Raw genomic sequence first — 12,450 nt, forward strand, 5'->3', positions numbered from 1 at the left:
CTAAGTCCCACACAGATTGTAGATACCCCATCTTCAAAATTACCCATGATGTACCCATGAGACCTGGTGCAGAAAAGCAGCTTAGCTTTCAACAGCATGAGTACAACCCAGTCAGAGTCACCAGGGGGATCCAAGAAAGTCTTCAGGGTTTCACTGGGCTCGTTACACAAGCGGGGGTATAGAGGCAGCTGGACAGTTATAGTGCTGTTCATTAAATAATCTGGGCTGTGGAAGGGTCTGTAGAAATAGCTAACAGGCTGTAACTCTGTCTCTGGAAATAGCTAGGTGATTGAAACTGGGACTCTTACTGCAACATGGTCTCTCCAAGAACGGATATTACCATCTACACAATACAACTCCTAGATAGGGAACAGGAGCCTCCAAGGTCTAGTTTCTGCCTCAAGCAGAGCTGGCTGGCTTGCTTTCCACACTAGGGTGATCCCAAAAGGAGCCCATGAATGGCAGCTCCGGGCTTTTCCAATAGTGGCTGTGCATGTCTCCAGGTGTGCCCAGGTTCAGCGTCTGATGATGGCTGCGTATGTGCTGGACTCAGGCTTGGCATCTGTGCTCCATGGGGTCACAGCTTCAGCTGTCCTCTGTGTGAGGGCGTGATGGTCCAGCTGGGCATATGTCACCTCCTGAAGGCTTCCCGAAACAGGGACCTGAGAGAGAGAGAGAGAGAGAGAGAGAGAGAGAGAGAGAGAGAGAGAGAGAGAGAGAGAGAGAGAAGAGAGGCCCGAGAGACTTAGGGTGGCTGTGGGGGTGGGTACGGTAAGGAGTGAGAAGCTACCTGCAACAGCTCTATGTGTTGTAGTCATGTTATCCTGTGGTCCCCCCTCCCAGTGGTTTTCAGGTTGGATTACATTACTCAGAGACATGGAAGATATAGTTTCTGCCCCCTCTTGTCTTAGAGGCTCTCTCTTGGGAAAGCCAGCTTCTGCGGAGAGCTCCCCTGCCTGTAGCCATTAGAATGTGTCCCGCTAAACAAGGCCTGAGGTGACAGCGTCTGTAGGCAACACTTTTTGAATTCTTCTGCACCAATGTTCCTTACCCAAGGACTGAAGCCATGTTACTAAGCTGCTAAATTTGGGAGCATTTTGTTAGTTAGCGCTAGATGACGAATACAAAGACCTACCCGGGTTTCTGTCCTTCTGTCCTCAAGAAGTCTGTCATCTGTGACTATGTCTATAGAAAAAAAGACATAGGATAGGTCTCTTTGGTGACACTCAAAGACATATCCCACCCCACCTAGAACCCTCTACAAAGTTCTTAGATATTTTCCTTGCCTGTTGCTTCCCAGTGGACTGGGCAACCCCTTCCTTGTGCCCCATATTCCTTACCTGGTGTGCTCTCCAGGCCATTAGTAACTAGGCTGAGCCTAATGGGAAAGGATAGATGAACATTAGAGACTGGTTGGAGACACAAGACTAGGCAAGGGTATGGGAGTCATTCCAGGGATCTCACCTCTTTTGTGGATTCTGCTGCTGATTCTTGCTGTTTGGGAGCCCTGAGAATAATTAGTGGCCCACGTTTAGGAGGGAGGTCTTGTTCCCAGCACTCCCAACAGCCCCACCAAAGCCAACTCTCACCACAGACACCTACCCTGCTTTTTCTGACGGTGGCTATGGAAGCAGAAGAGGAGGAGGAGGAGAAGACACAGGAGGAAGACCACAGAGACACCAATGAGAATGTAAATGCCATTGGTCTTCAGCCAAGATGTGTCTAGGGAAGATGGCAGCCAGGTTATCAGCGGCATACATTTATTGGGCACCCACTGCACAGCACACGTATGCTGGCTGGGTGGTGCTCATGAATGTGCGAATATGTAAAATTTCACCTGCATAGTAGCCTTGAAACATTTAATCCTTATCGTCACGTTACCCATCGAGAGTGTTGACCTTCTTTGTGCTCTGAGACACACTAGCCACCGGCAGAGCCATTAAAGGACTCGGTACCCATATGTACCTAATGACATCCACTCTTGTTTCCACAGACAAGAGCACTGACTTCACGATTGAAGTCATATAGGAGAGTATTGTCTGCCACATGCTGTAGAGCTTTGCCGAGACACTGTAGAGCTTTGCTGAGACTGGCTCCGTCAACAAACTCCCACTTGGGCGCCCACTGAGGTCAAGAATCCTCAGGGGTAGCCACTGACAGGAAGGAAGGAACCCAGTCCCAATGTTGTCTTGTTGCCTGGTGCCCTGAGGATAGCATTTAGTGCCCATCCCATCCTCTCCTGTAACACCCATCCTTCTCCACCCATGCACTCACTGTACCCCCTCACAGGCAACCACACAAGGTGGAGCCCACCTGTCCCCTCTTCTTGGATGGTACCCACTCCCCTCCCTTGCTCCTGAGGCAGAATCTTCAATTTCCTTGAAAGAAAGTCAGACAACGTCCCTTAGAGGCTCTTCCCTCAACATCTTGCCCAAGTCCAACTCAAGGCCCTGCCTGCTTTTCTGTCCCTTCCATGTATCTTACTGCAACTTAATTATTCATGTCATAAGCACGCACATGATATATTTATAAGAATATATTACATAGGCAAACAGAATCACGTGTGCTGTGTTGGGATGTTACAGTTAACCAAGGGCCTTTGGTAACATCATAACAGAGCTGAAAACTTGCTGTGCCCTGTGGCGTTGCGCCTGCCCTTATGTTTTGGTGGCCTGCAGCATTCAGAATAGCATTTGTGCAGGACTGCAGTCTAGAGGTTGCTTGCTGTATACTCCATATGGTCAGGTGTGCAGGGGACTCTGCCTCCTAAGCTGGCTTGAATAACATCTTGTTCACACGATGACACAATGGGCTACCAATGATGCATTTCTCTGAACACAGGTGTCCTACGACCACATGGCCTATGGACATATGTCCCAGAACAAAGGACCATTCTTTTTTTTTTACATACTAATTCCAGTTCCCTCTCCTGCTGCTCTCACCACCACCTTCCCCTCAGTGCACCCCTCCTTCTGCTCCTCAGAGAGGGTAAGTCTTCCCATGGGAGTCAATAAAGTCTGTGCCATCACCACGGTGAGGCAGAATGAAGGTCCTCCCCATTGTGTCTAGGCTGAGCAAGGTATCTCTCCATAAGAAACGGGCTCCAAAAAGCCAGTTCGTGTATTTGGGATAGATCCAGGTGCCACTGCCAATGGCCCCACAAACTGACCAAGCCACGCACTGTGACCCACATTCAGGAGGTCTAGTTCAATCCTATGCAGATTCCCCAGCTGTCAGTCCAGAGTCTGTGAGCGCCCTCTAGCTCAGGTCAGCTGTTTCTGTGGGTTCCCCATCATGGCTTTGACGCCTTTGCTCATAATACTATTGCTCCTCCCTCTCTTTGACTGGATTCTGGGAGCTGGGTCCAGTGGTTAGTTTTGGATCTCTGCATCTGCTTCCGTCAGTCACTGGATGAAGGTTCTATGCTGGCAATTAAGGCAGTCCTCAGTCTGATTACAGAGGAAGGCCACTTCAAGCACCCTCTCCACCATTGCTTAGAGTTTTATCTGGGGTCACCGTTGTGTACCCCTGGGATTTCCCTAGTGCCAGGTTTCTTGCTAATCCCACAGTGGCTCCCTTTGTCGAGATCAGTTTTCCTTGATCTCCCTCTTTGTCCTTCCCCAATCGGACCTCTCCATTCCCTCATGTTCACCCTTCCACTCCCCTTCCACCCTCCCCTCCCCCTCCCCCAGGAGATCTCATTTGTTTCCCCTTCCTAGGCTGATCCATGTGTTTCTCTCTTTGGGTCCTCCTTGTTTCCCAGCTTCTCTGAGGTTGTGGACTGTAGGCTGGTTATGTTTTACTTTCTGTCTGATATCCACTTATGAGTGAGTACATACCCTCGTTGTCTTTGTGGGTCGTGGTTTCCTCACTCGGGTTGGGTTTTCCTGCTTTTGTCGATTTGCCTGTGAATTTCAAGATGCAAAAGAGCATTCTTAAGTGACAGACGGCTGTCGATTCGCACGGAACGGGAATAAGCACAGCTGAGGTGCCGTGGATGTGTGTCCCTGGGCAAAAAGCATTTGATGTGCAAGAGTGGGGACCATGGTTTAGATCCCCAGAACCCACAGCTAAAGTCAAGTGGACATGATAGCCAGCCCAGAATCCCCGTACACAGGAGACAGAGACAGAGAATCCGCTGAGCAATCCTGCTACTCAGAATAGCTGAAGCAGGGAGTCCTGGGGTCAGGCAGAGATCGCACCTCAATGCTGAGGGTAGAAAAATACCACAATAAGACACTCAGCATCAATCGTGGACCTACACACACACACATACATGCATGTATGTAAGCCTGCACGCACCTGAGTTACAACACACATGAGAACACAGAGTACACAACATATATTCCTGTACAAAAAAGTCAGAAAACTAATATGAAATAATATAATATGTTACTTACATCACATAAATTAACATATAAAAAACTTGTGTATGTTATTATCTCTCAAACACACAAATTATACATTCCTCTCCTAATAAATGTGTGCCTATATGCGTGTTATAGTAATAAATTATATCTGTTAAGCTATATATTGCAAATATGAAATAGCATGTGGTACTATTTAAAATGGAGTAACATGCGCTATATATATTTGTAAAGATATATTATATTGTTACATCAATGACATTGTTTAATTTAACTATAGGATAATTTTATCATTCAATATACATTTAATTTTAGACCTGATTCTGTGATTCACCTAATTATCTCTCCATTATGTCTCCAACGGTAGGACCTTTTCTCTTCCCCCACCGTGAGTGTCCAGTTTGACTCATCTTGGGACCGGTGCATTTAAAATGAGAGACTATTTGTTTAAAAAGCCAAAAAACAGGATGGTGATTTAGTGTGTTCAGCTAGCCTCACAGTAACTCAGCCCAGATCAGAGAGATCGCAGTGACTCGGGACCACATCTCCTCCCTACAGGGTGTGGCCCTGGTGCCACTGCCGGGCAGCTTGAGACACAAGGAATGAAAAAAGTCTCATTCCACTTACAACAGCGTCCCAGACTAGTTACCTTTCGCAGGCCACACGCTTCCCGTGGCACTTTCCTCTCGGGGATCCTTATATCTTTGTCAGGCAGGACACTGAAAGAGTCCCCTTAACTGTCGCCAGCAAGGAGGGACCCAACAGGCTCCATGGCGCAGAACAAATGGGAGAAGTGAGGCTAACACCACAAGAGGGCAGCATAGAGCTGCGCAGGCGGAGGCCTGGGGTGTGGCTGCAGGCACTGCTTCTGTCCTGCAGTTTTCAGAACTTGGTATCCTTGACCAAGAACGTTCATTTTCTCCGTATTTAAGATAGAAGGGTTGCTAGGCATAGTGGCGCACGCCTTTAATCCCAGGACTCAGGACGCAAAGGCGGGAGGATCTCTGTGCGTTCGAGGCCAGTCTGGTTTATGAAACAAGTTCCAGGACAGTCAGAATTATAGAGACCCCGTCTCAAAATAAAACAACTACAAAAAATAAATGAAGAAGAAGGAAGAAGGAAGGAAGGAGGAGGAGGAGGAGGAGGAAGAGTCTGATAGTATAAGCCTGGCTTCAAAGCTAAGCAGGAAGCTAGTCAGGACATGAACCCAGCATATAACCCGTTATAAACTACAACACCGGCAACAAGACAAAGCTTATGAGGAGAGCTATGTAGACCCCTTCTCCACCCTAAGTATGGATTCAAAGGGGTGATTTGCCCATCACTCAGCCGCAGACCATGAGAGAGACCTGAAGTGACAGGACAGGGGAAACAGGAAATACGGCAGAGGCCTTCCTAAATCCGTCCTGTTGAATACTGGTCCTTCCTTTGTAAACCCTGTCACTCGATCTGCACACAATAAACACTGAGAAACTCCTAGGAAGCTGTGGGAAGACATGGAAATGGACTATAACTTCTTTTTGTATCCTGACCCCAGTACAATGAGGCCTGACCACAGGCAGGCCATAAGAAAGCACTCCCAAGAGAATAGTCCAGCCCTGCCCGCCAGCCCTCCAGGGACTGACTGTATGACCCGCTTGGTGAGATGGTACCACTCCAGAGGAGATATATTCCTTCAGCCCCCAAGGGCTCAGACTCAGTGGAAGGACAGGATAAATCACCAAGCCCGGTGGAAAGAAAAGAAAACATGTATTCCCAGAAAGGAGTCTACACCCACCATTGCTGGAGCTCAGTCCCTACCCAGTAATCAGGAATAACTCAGTGTCCTACCCCCAGACTGTATCCAAGTCATTCATGGGGGCTGGTAAGAATGCAGAAATCTGGGGGTTAAGGACAGAGGGGACCTGTGCAGAGGCAGGTGGGAGAAAGGAGCCTCGGGTTAAGAAAAAGAAGGGGAAGTTGAGGCAGGGGAGAGCAGCTAAGGTTCAAGTCCAGAGACCTGGGAACAAACCTGAGGTCACTGCTGGGCCTGGGTCTGGAGCCTGAGTGACATCTTCTCTGGTTACCATCAGCTCCAGGATCTCACTGCGTGGGGACCAGTTGGACCCTTTCTCATAAATACAGGAGTAGCGTCCAGCAAAGCTTTCATCCACTGGGCCAAGGTGGAATCTAGCCTCTGTCATGGAATGGAGAGTGTTCTCCTCATCCTTGACTTTCATGTTATTCCTCTCCAGGCGGAATACATCATACCCACTAGGGTTTGAGCACACAAAGGTTACAGTATGCCCTAGGGGGATGCTAAGGCCTGGCTCAGCAGAGATGGAAGGAGCCGACAGAGATCCTAGGAGAGAGCAGAGCAGGAATCTCAGTGTACACAGGCAGGACATTGTCACAACACAAAACCAATTTAGGCACATCAGTCTATATTCCTACCAAGTTTAGAGTTCTCCACTCATGACCAAAGTGCACCTTCATAACACCCTCACTTTCTCTGTGCATTTGAATGCCCATCACATGACACCAAGGAACCTAAGCCTAAGCACATTTAGGTCTAGCAAAGACCCATCCAAGGAAATCTCAGAACATCCCAGACTGGACATGTCTGCTACAGAGCCCACTGCCTCACTGGGAACCACCTCATTCCAGGGAACTCTGCACTTTCTACCTCCATCTCCTTCTGTCCAGTCTGTTATTGGGGCTTTAAAAGCTCACCTGCTTCAAGCTGTCTGAATGTAGGAGCATCCCCAGAAAATCACAGATAAGTATACTTATGCCAAAAGACAAACTTAAGATGCTCACATTTATTGTGTTCAAGGTGATGTCTTGGTGTAACTTGTGGAACAGCTGGATCAAGATAATCAATGTGGATAAAATCACAAACTTACCTTTTTGTGAGGATAACATTCATCACACCCCTTGGCAATTTCCGAGATTACAAATGCATAGTTGCCAGTAGTCATGATGCATAATTGACCTCCTGCCCTCAGCAATGTGTAAACAAAATTTTCTGCCCTTAGACCAACATTTCCTAATCCTCTCTCCTTCCTTCACTCGTTCTTTCAACCATTTTTTGTATCTTAGTCATCATTTGGGGGTTGTTTTCTATGTTTCTATGGCCTCACATACACAAGGAACACAATTTCTTCCATTTGAAGCTAACATGGGAGGGAAGACTGGTGTAGAGAGAATAACTGTCCAGTACTGAGGCACAAAGACTTCAGAGAAGGTGAGGGGTGAGCATAGGAATCTCAAGTGACAAGGTGACATCAGAGGTGTCCTCCCTGAAATGACAGGGGAGAGATAGTTGCACTGAGACCCAAAAAACAGGAGTAAACACCCTGCGCCTAGCAGACAGGGACATGGAGAATCAAACACTGAGAAAACACTGTATAAAGTGCCTCTCAGAGGCCACAGACAGACTCTCTGCTACACAAGGAGAAGCAGTTCAAGAGCTCAGCTGCGGGATACACCAAGGATGATTAACACAAGGCCTCCTGTCCATCGGAGTCACTGAGAGCTTGATTTAAGTGCTTTCCACAAAGTGAAATGTGTGGGATGAATCATTACTAATTGGCTTGATTTGGTCATTCTCTAATATCTATTCATTTCCAAATATGAAGTCAGATATGGTAAACACATGCAATTTTTGTCATTCTAAAATTCATCCTATGAGATACCCCAGAGTGTCGTGGATGCCTGGAGTGTTTAGGGAAAGTGGAAGAAGGTTGAAGAACCTAGAGACAAGCAAGCCTCATAGGACAAGAGGATCAAATGTGAGGGCCATCTGGCTGCGACATCTGTCACCCCACTGATGGCCAGGGTTGATTCGTCTGATCTGGCTGCCTAGGCGGGTGTCCCCTTCCTCCCTCACCAATCCATGTTTGGCCCTCCCGAAGCTTCTGCTGCTCCCCTAATAGAGGACAGGTCTTCAGTGAAGGGTATAGGAGTAGCTGCTCTCCCCTGCTAGAACCTCTAAACAAACCTCTCAAGGACAAAGGGAGTGGCTTAAGTCGGAGTCACCAGCTCTGAGAAACACAGTGGTCTGATTCTGTGTCAAAACAAACTATGGAGACTGAGACACATCCCACCTCAGGCCCAGGGTTCTCATCCAGGGCTCTAGCCTCTGACTGGCAAATGGGGCTCTCAGCCATCATGGAAGAAGTTTCTTTCTGCAGCACCTGGAGGCCATTAGAGCAAGCCTCCTCTGGTCAAAACGCAGAAAACAACGGATAATGGGGGCCCAATCCCAATGGATACATCTGCAGCACGCTTGTGTAACTAAGGCTCTGGGAACATCACAGAAGAGGGAACAGGAAGACTGTGAAATCCAGAAGACAAGGACATCTACAGTAAGAGTGTATCTTCCCAACATGACTGGGAGCTACACCCATGATGCCTCAATAATATGGCTGCCTAAACGTGTCCTGAACAAAGACAACACCAGTTGACATCCCAGCTTGCATGAGGGAAATCTCACAGGGCCCCTTGCCTCGATGAAGAGCTACAAGCATTTAATGACTGCTGAGAGAATCTATTTGGGAGGAATATCACAAGAAATATTGAAGGGTCTCCCTCCAGGCCACCCATGTGCACACGATCCTCTCCAAAGATGCCCATGGGTGTGGAAGCAGCCAAAGACAGGACTCACCTTTTACTGTGTCATCTGTCTGTCCCAGGCACAGCACTGAAAGAAAAGACCCAGTGAGAAAGACACTGAACACATGGTTTGTTTAGACATGAGAATCTAGGAAGGACTAGATGTAGGTGGGGACATCCAGCCTCCCATGATCACCCAACCATCCCTCCTCCCCATTAAAGTCAGAGTATAGTCCTCCTTCTATCTCTGAAAGAACTCTTAAACTACCCCCCAGGCCAGAGACAGAGACACAGACTCAAAATCCCAGGTATGCAACTGGGTCACACGTTCAAGTATGACTTGGGCTACAATGTGACTTGGACTACAGCCCAAGTATCTTAGTTAGACCATGTCCCAAAACCAAAAGTAAAATGGAGTTAATTCAGAGCCTAGCCCAATCGTCATCAGAGAGGCTTCCTCTGGCAGACAACAGGGGCAAATACAGAGACCCACAGCTGAACATTAGGTGGAGCTTGGAGAACCACGAGGGAGAGGAAGAGGAAATGCTGTAGGAGCCAGAGGGGTTGCGGACACCAGGAGAACAGGCCCACAGAATCAACAAAGCCGGTTCATGGGGCCTCACAGAGACTGAAACGGCTATCTCAGAACATACATGAGTCTGCATTAGGACCTCTGCATGTATGTTATGGTTGCTTTTCTTGGGGTTTTTGTGGGACTCCTAACAATGGAAGCAGGTGTGTCTCTGACTCCGTTGTCTGCCCTTGGGACTTTTTCCTCCTGCTGGGTTGCGTTGGCCGGCCTTGATATGAGGGTTTGTTCCTAGTCTTATTGCATCTTGCTATGCCATATTAGATTGATATCCCCTGTGAGAACTGCTCTTCTCTGAAAAGATACTGGAGGAGGAGTGGATGTAGAGGAAATGGAAAGTAGATGGGGGAGCCGGGGGAATGCAGGAAGGGAAAACTCCTGTCAGGATGTATTATATGAGAGAAACATAAATTTAAAAAATGGAAAAGGGTGCTCTCTCTCCTTCTCTCTTTCTTGTCTCTCTTTCTCTCTCCCTCTCTCTCTGTCTCTGTCACTGTCTCTCTCTCGAGCTCCCTCTCCTCTCTCTCTTATCTCTCTCTCTCCTCCCTCTCTCTCCCTCTCTCCCTCTCTCTCTCTGTCTCTATTGCTCTCTCTGTGTCTCTCTCTCCTCTCTCCTCTCTACTCTCTCTCTCCCTCTCCTCTCTCTCTCTTGTCTCTCTCCTACCTCTCTCTCTCTCTCTCTCTCTCTCTCTCTCTCTCTCTCTCTCTTCTACTCTCCTCTCTCCTTCTCTGCTCTTCTCTTCTCCCACCTACGCACGTTCTCTCTCTCTATGGTGACTGGCCATGGCGGTCAGCCATTAACCCTGTTTCTCTTCTTTCTTACTCTCTCTACTCTGCCAGGCCTATAATAAACTGGTTAATATGTCTAATAAAAATGGAAAAAAGTAAAATGAGTGCTGGGTTGGAGAGGGGAGGGGTCACAAGGTCTGCACTCCTAAGCTGAGGAGTTATTTACAGTTGATGGCTTCTGGGGAAGAGAGAATTTTCTCTAAGGGTGTGTGGCCTATGGTGGGTTGAACAAGCTCCAGCAGATGGCCCCATACTCTTGAGTATACAGGAAGCATGAATTATATTCATTGAATTATTAAGAAAAATAAAGGAGATGCAAAATCCGGGAGGAAGGGGTGGGTACAGAATTACAGGCAAAAATGGGGATGAATATGATCAAAACATATTACATGCATCTATGAAATTTTCAAAGAAATAACAAAAAGTGTATTTATCATTATGCCCATGGTTTAATGCATCCCTCTCCCCTACCTCATCTGAGCAGTTTCTGTTAGCAGTCGATAGAGATTAGCACGGAGACCCATAACTGCTCAAGATGTAGAGAATACCAGCCTACAGAATGCTCAGCCTTAAAGCGAACATACTACCATACATCTCCTCCTCCCAAGTCTCAGAGATCATTTAGGAAGAGGAGGGTGGGAAAAACATAAAAGCCAGAGGCAGTAGATGGTTTGGGGGACTACAGTGTATCCTGAACACAGCAGGGCAGCTGCACATACGAATTCACAACGCTTGTGACAGCGTGCACAAGACCTGTGCAAGCCCAGGCCAGACAAATACCAGAATTGAATGGATATTTAGGCACATGCTCCCTACTTTAGCCTTGGAGCTAATGGTAACTGCCGGCTGCTGGAAGAGGGAAAGTCAGTTTTCTTTAAGAGAGTAGCCCCGGGAACTCGGTGTAGTAGAGCAAACTTTTATCTCAGCATTTGTGAGGCAGAGGAAGCTCTATGAGTGAGATCCAGCCTGGCCAACATAGCTCCAGTGCTAGACTACACATGGCAATATTTGGGCAGCGCAAATTGGTCTTAAAGGGCTTCTTTTTTAATGGACACAAAGGAGCCGGGTGGTGGTGGTGCACACCTTTAATCCCAGCACTTGGGAGGCAGCAGAGGTAGGTGGGTCTCTGTGTGTTCAAGGCCAGCCCTGTGTACAAAGAGAGTTCCATGACAGCGACACAGAGAAAGCTTGTCTCAAGAAAACCAAAGTAAGTAAACTAAAAATGAAAATGGAAACAAAGTTGAGTGGGTCGGGAAGAAGGCGGGTCTTGAAAGAGTTGGGAGAGTCATTTAGGAAACTCAAAAAACTAATCCAAAAACGTTTTAAAAAGCAAATAATCTCTGAACAAGGGTGTTCAGTAACACTTATCATCTGTGATCTTAAAAAATAAAAGAAGGGCTTGGATTTATGGAATACTGTGATACTGCGCTTATTTAACATGCATTCAGCCCTTAGTTCAAACTCCAACACTGGGAAAAACAAATGTCCCCAGCTCATCTTCTCCTTCCAAACAGGCTCTTCCTAATTGATTTTTAAGGCTGAATTTGGCCACATGCCCCATCCCTGTTTCTAGCAACAAGTCTCCAAGGAGGAGATGGGTTGGAGAGACTCTCCTCCCAAGGTCTCCAGAATCTGCTTGGCATGAGTGGGGAATAGAACCCCCTTCCCCAAATCACCTGCCCCATGCCTCCATTTACCCCAGGACTCACCGAGGGCCAGCACCGTGGCAAGACAAAGTGACATGATTCGGGCTCCAGCAGCCTGACCAGGTCTGGAGCTGAAGCCCTGCAGCCGACACAGTAAGCAGGATGTGTGGACTGGAGCTAGTCGCAAGGTTTCTATATCAGTTTCCTCCCGTGAAGAGGAAGAGGTTTCTCCTCTGGGCTTCCACTCTTTCCCTTAGTCACTGACTCTTTGAGAAGGTATCAGATTCTGAGAATAACATCAGACCTCGGAGCTCAGGTGCAACCAAACTCATTGCTCAACACGTTTGTCTTGCTGTAAACATGTGAGACACAGAGGTATAAGATTTTACACATCAGTCCTTATTTTAGGAACAAATGACCATTGATCCTTGGGTAAGGTATTTCAACACCCAAAACCCCCATT

At 47.5% G+C, this 12,450-nt stretch overlaps 1 protein-coding gene across 1 annotated transcript; it reads right to left on the reverse strand.

Moving 5' to 3' along the window:
• Nucleotides 1-515: 515 nt before the first annotated feature.
• Nucleotides 516-12,084, reverse strand: Lair1 (leukocyte associated immunoglobulin like receptor 1). The gene is made up of 10 exons (XM_035449165.1): nucleotides 12,051-12,084; nucleotides 9,016-9,051; nucleotides 8,456-8,571; nucleotides 8,177-8,277; nucleotides 6,379-6,620; nucleotides 1,603-1,722; nucleotides 1,465-1,507; nucleotides 1,341-1,378; nucleotides 1,136-1,185; nucleotides 516-662 (listed from the first exon to the last, which is right to left on the reverse strand). Exons 1-10 carry the CDS (start codon nucleotides 12,082-12,084, stop codon nucleotides 516-518), a joined length of 927 nt encoding a protein of 308 aa, XP_035305056.1.
• Nucleotides 12,085-12,450: the final 366 nt, after the last annotated feature.

The sequence above is a fragment of the Cricetulus griseus genome, chromosome 9, assembly GCF_003668045.3.
Source record: "Cricetulus griseus strain 17A/GY chromosome 9, alternate assembly CriGri-PICRH-1.0, whole genome shotgun sequence".
Classification (NCBI taxonomy): Eukaryota; Metazoa; Chordata; class Mammalia; order Rodentia; family Cricetidae; genus Cricetulus; species Cricetulus griseus.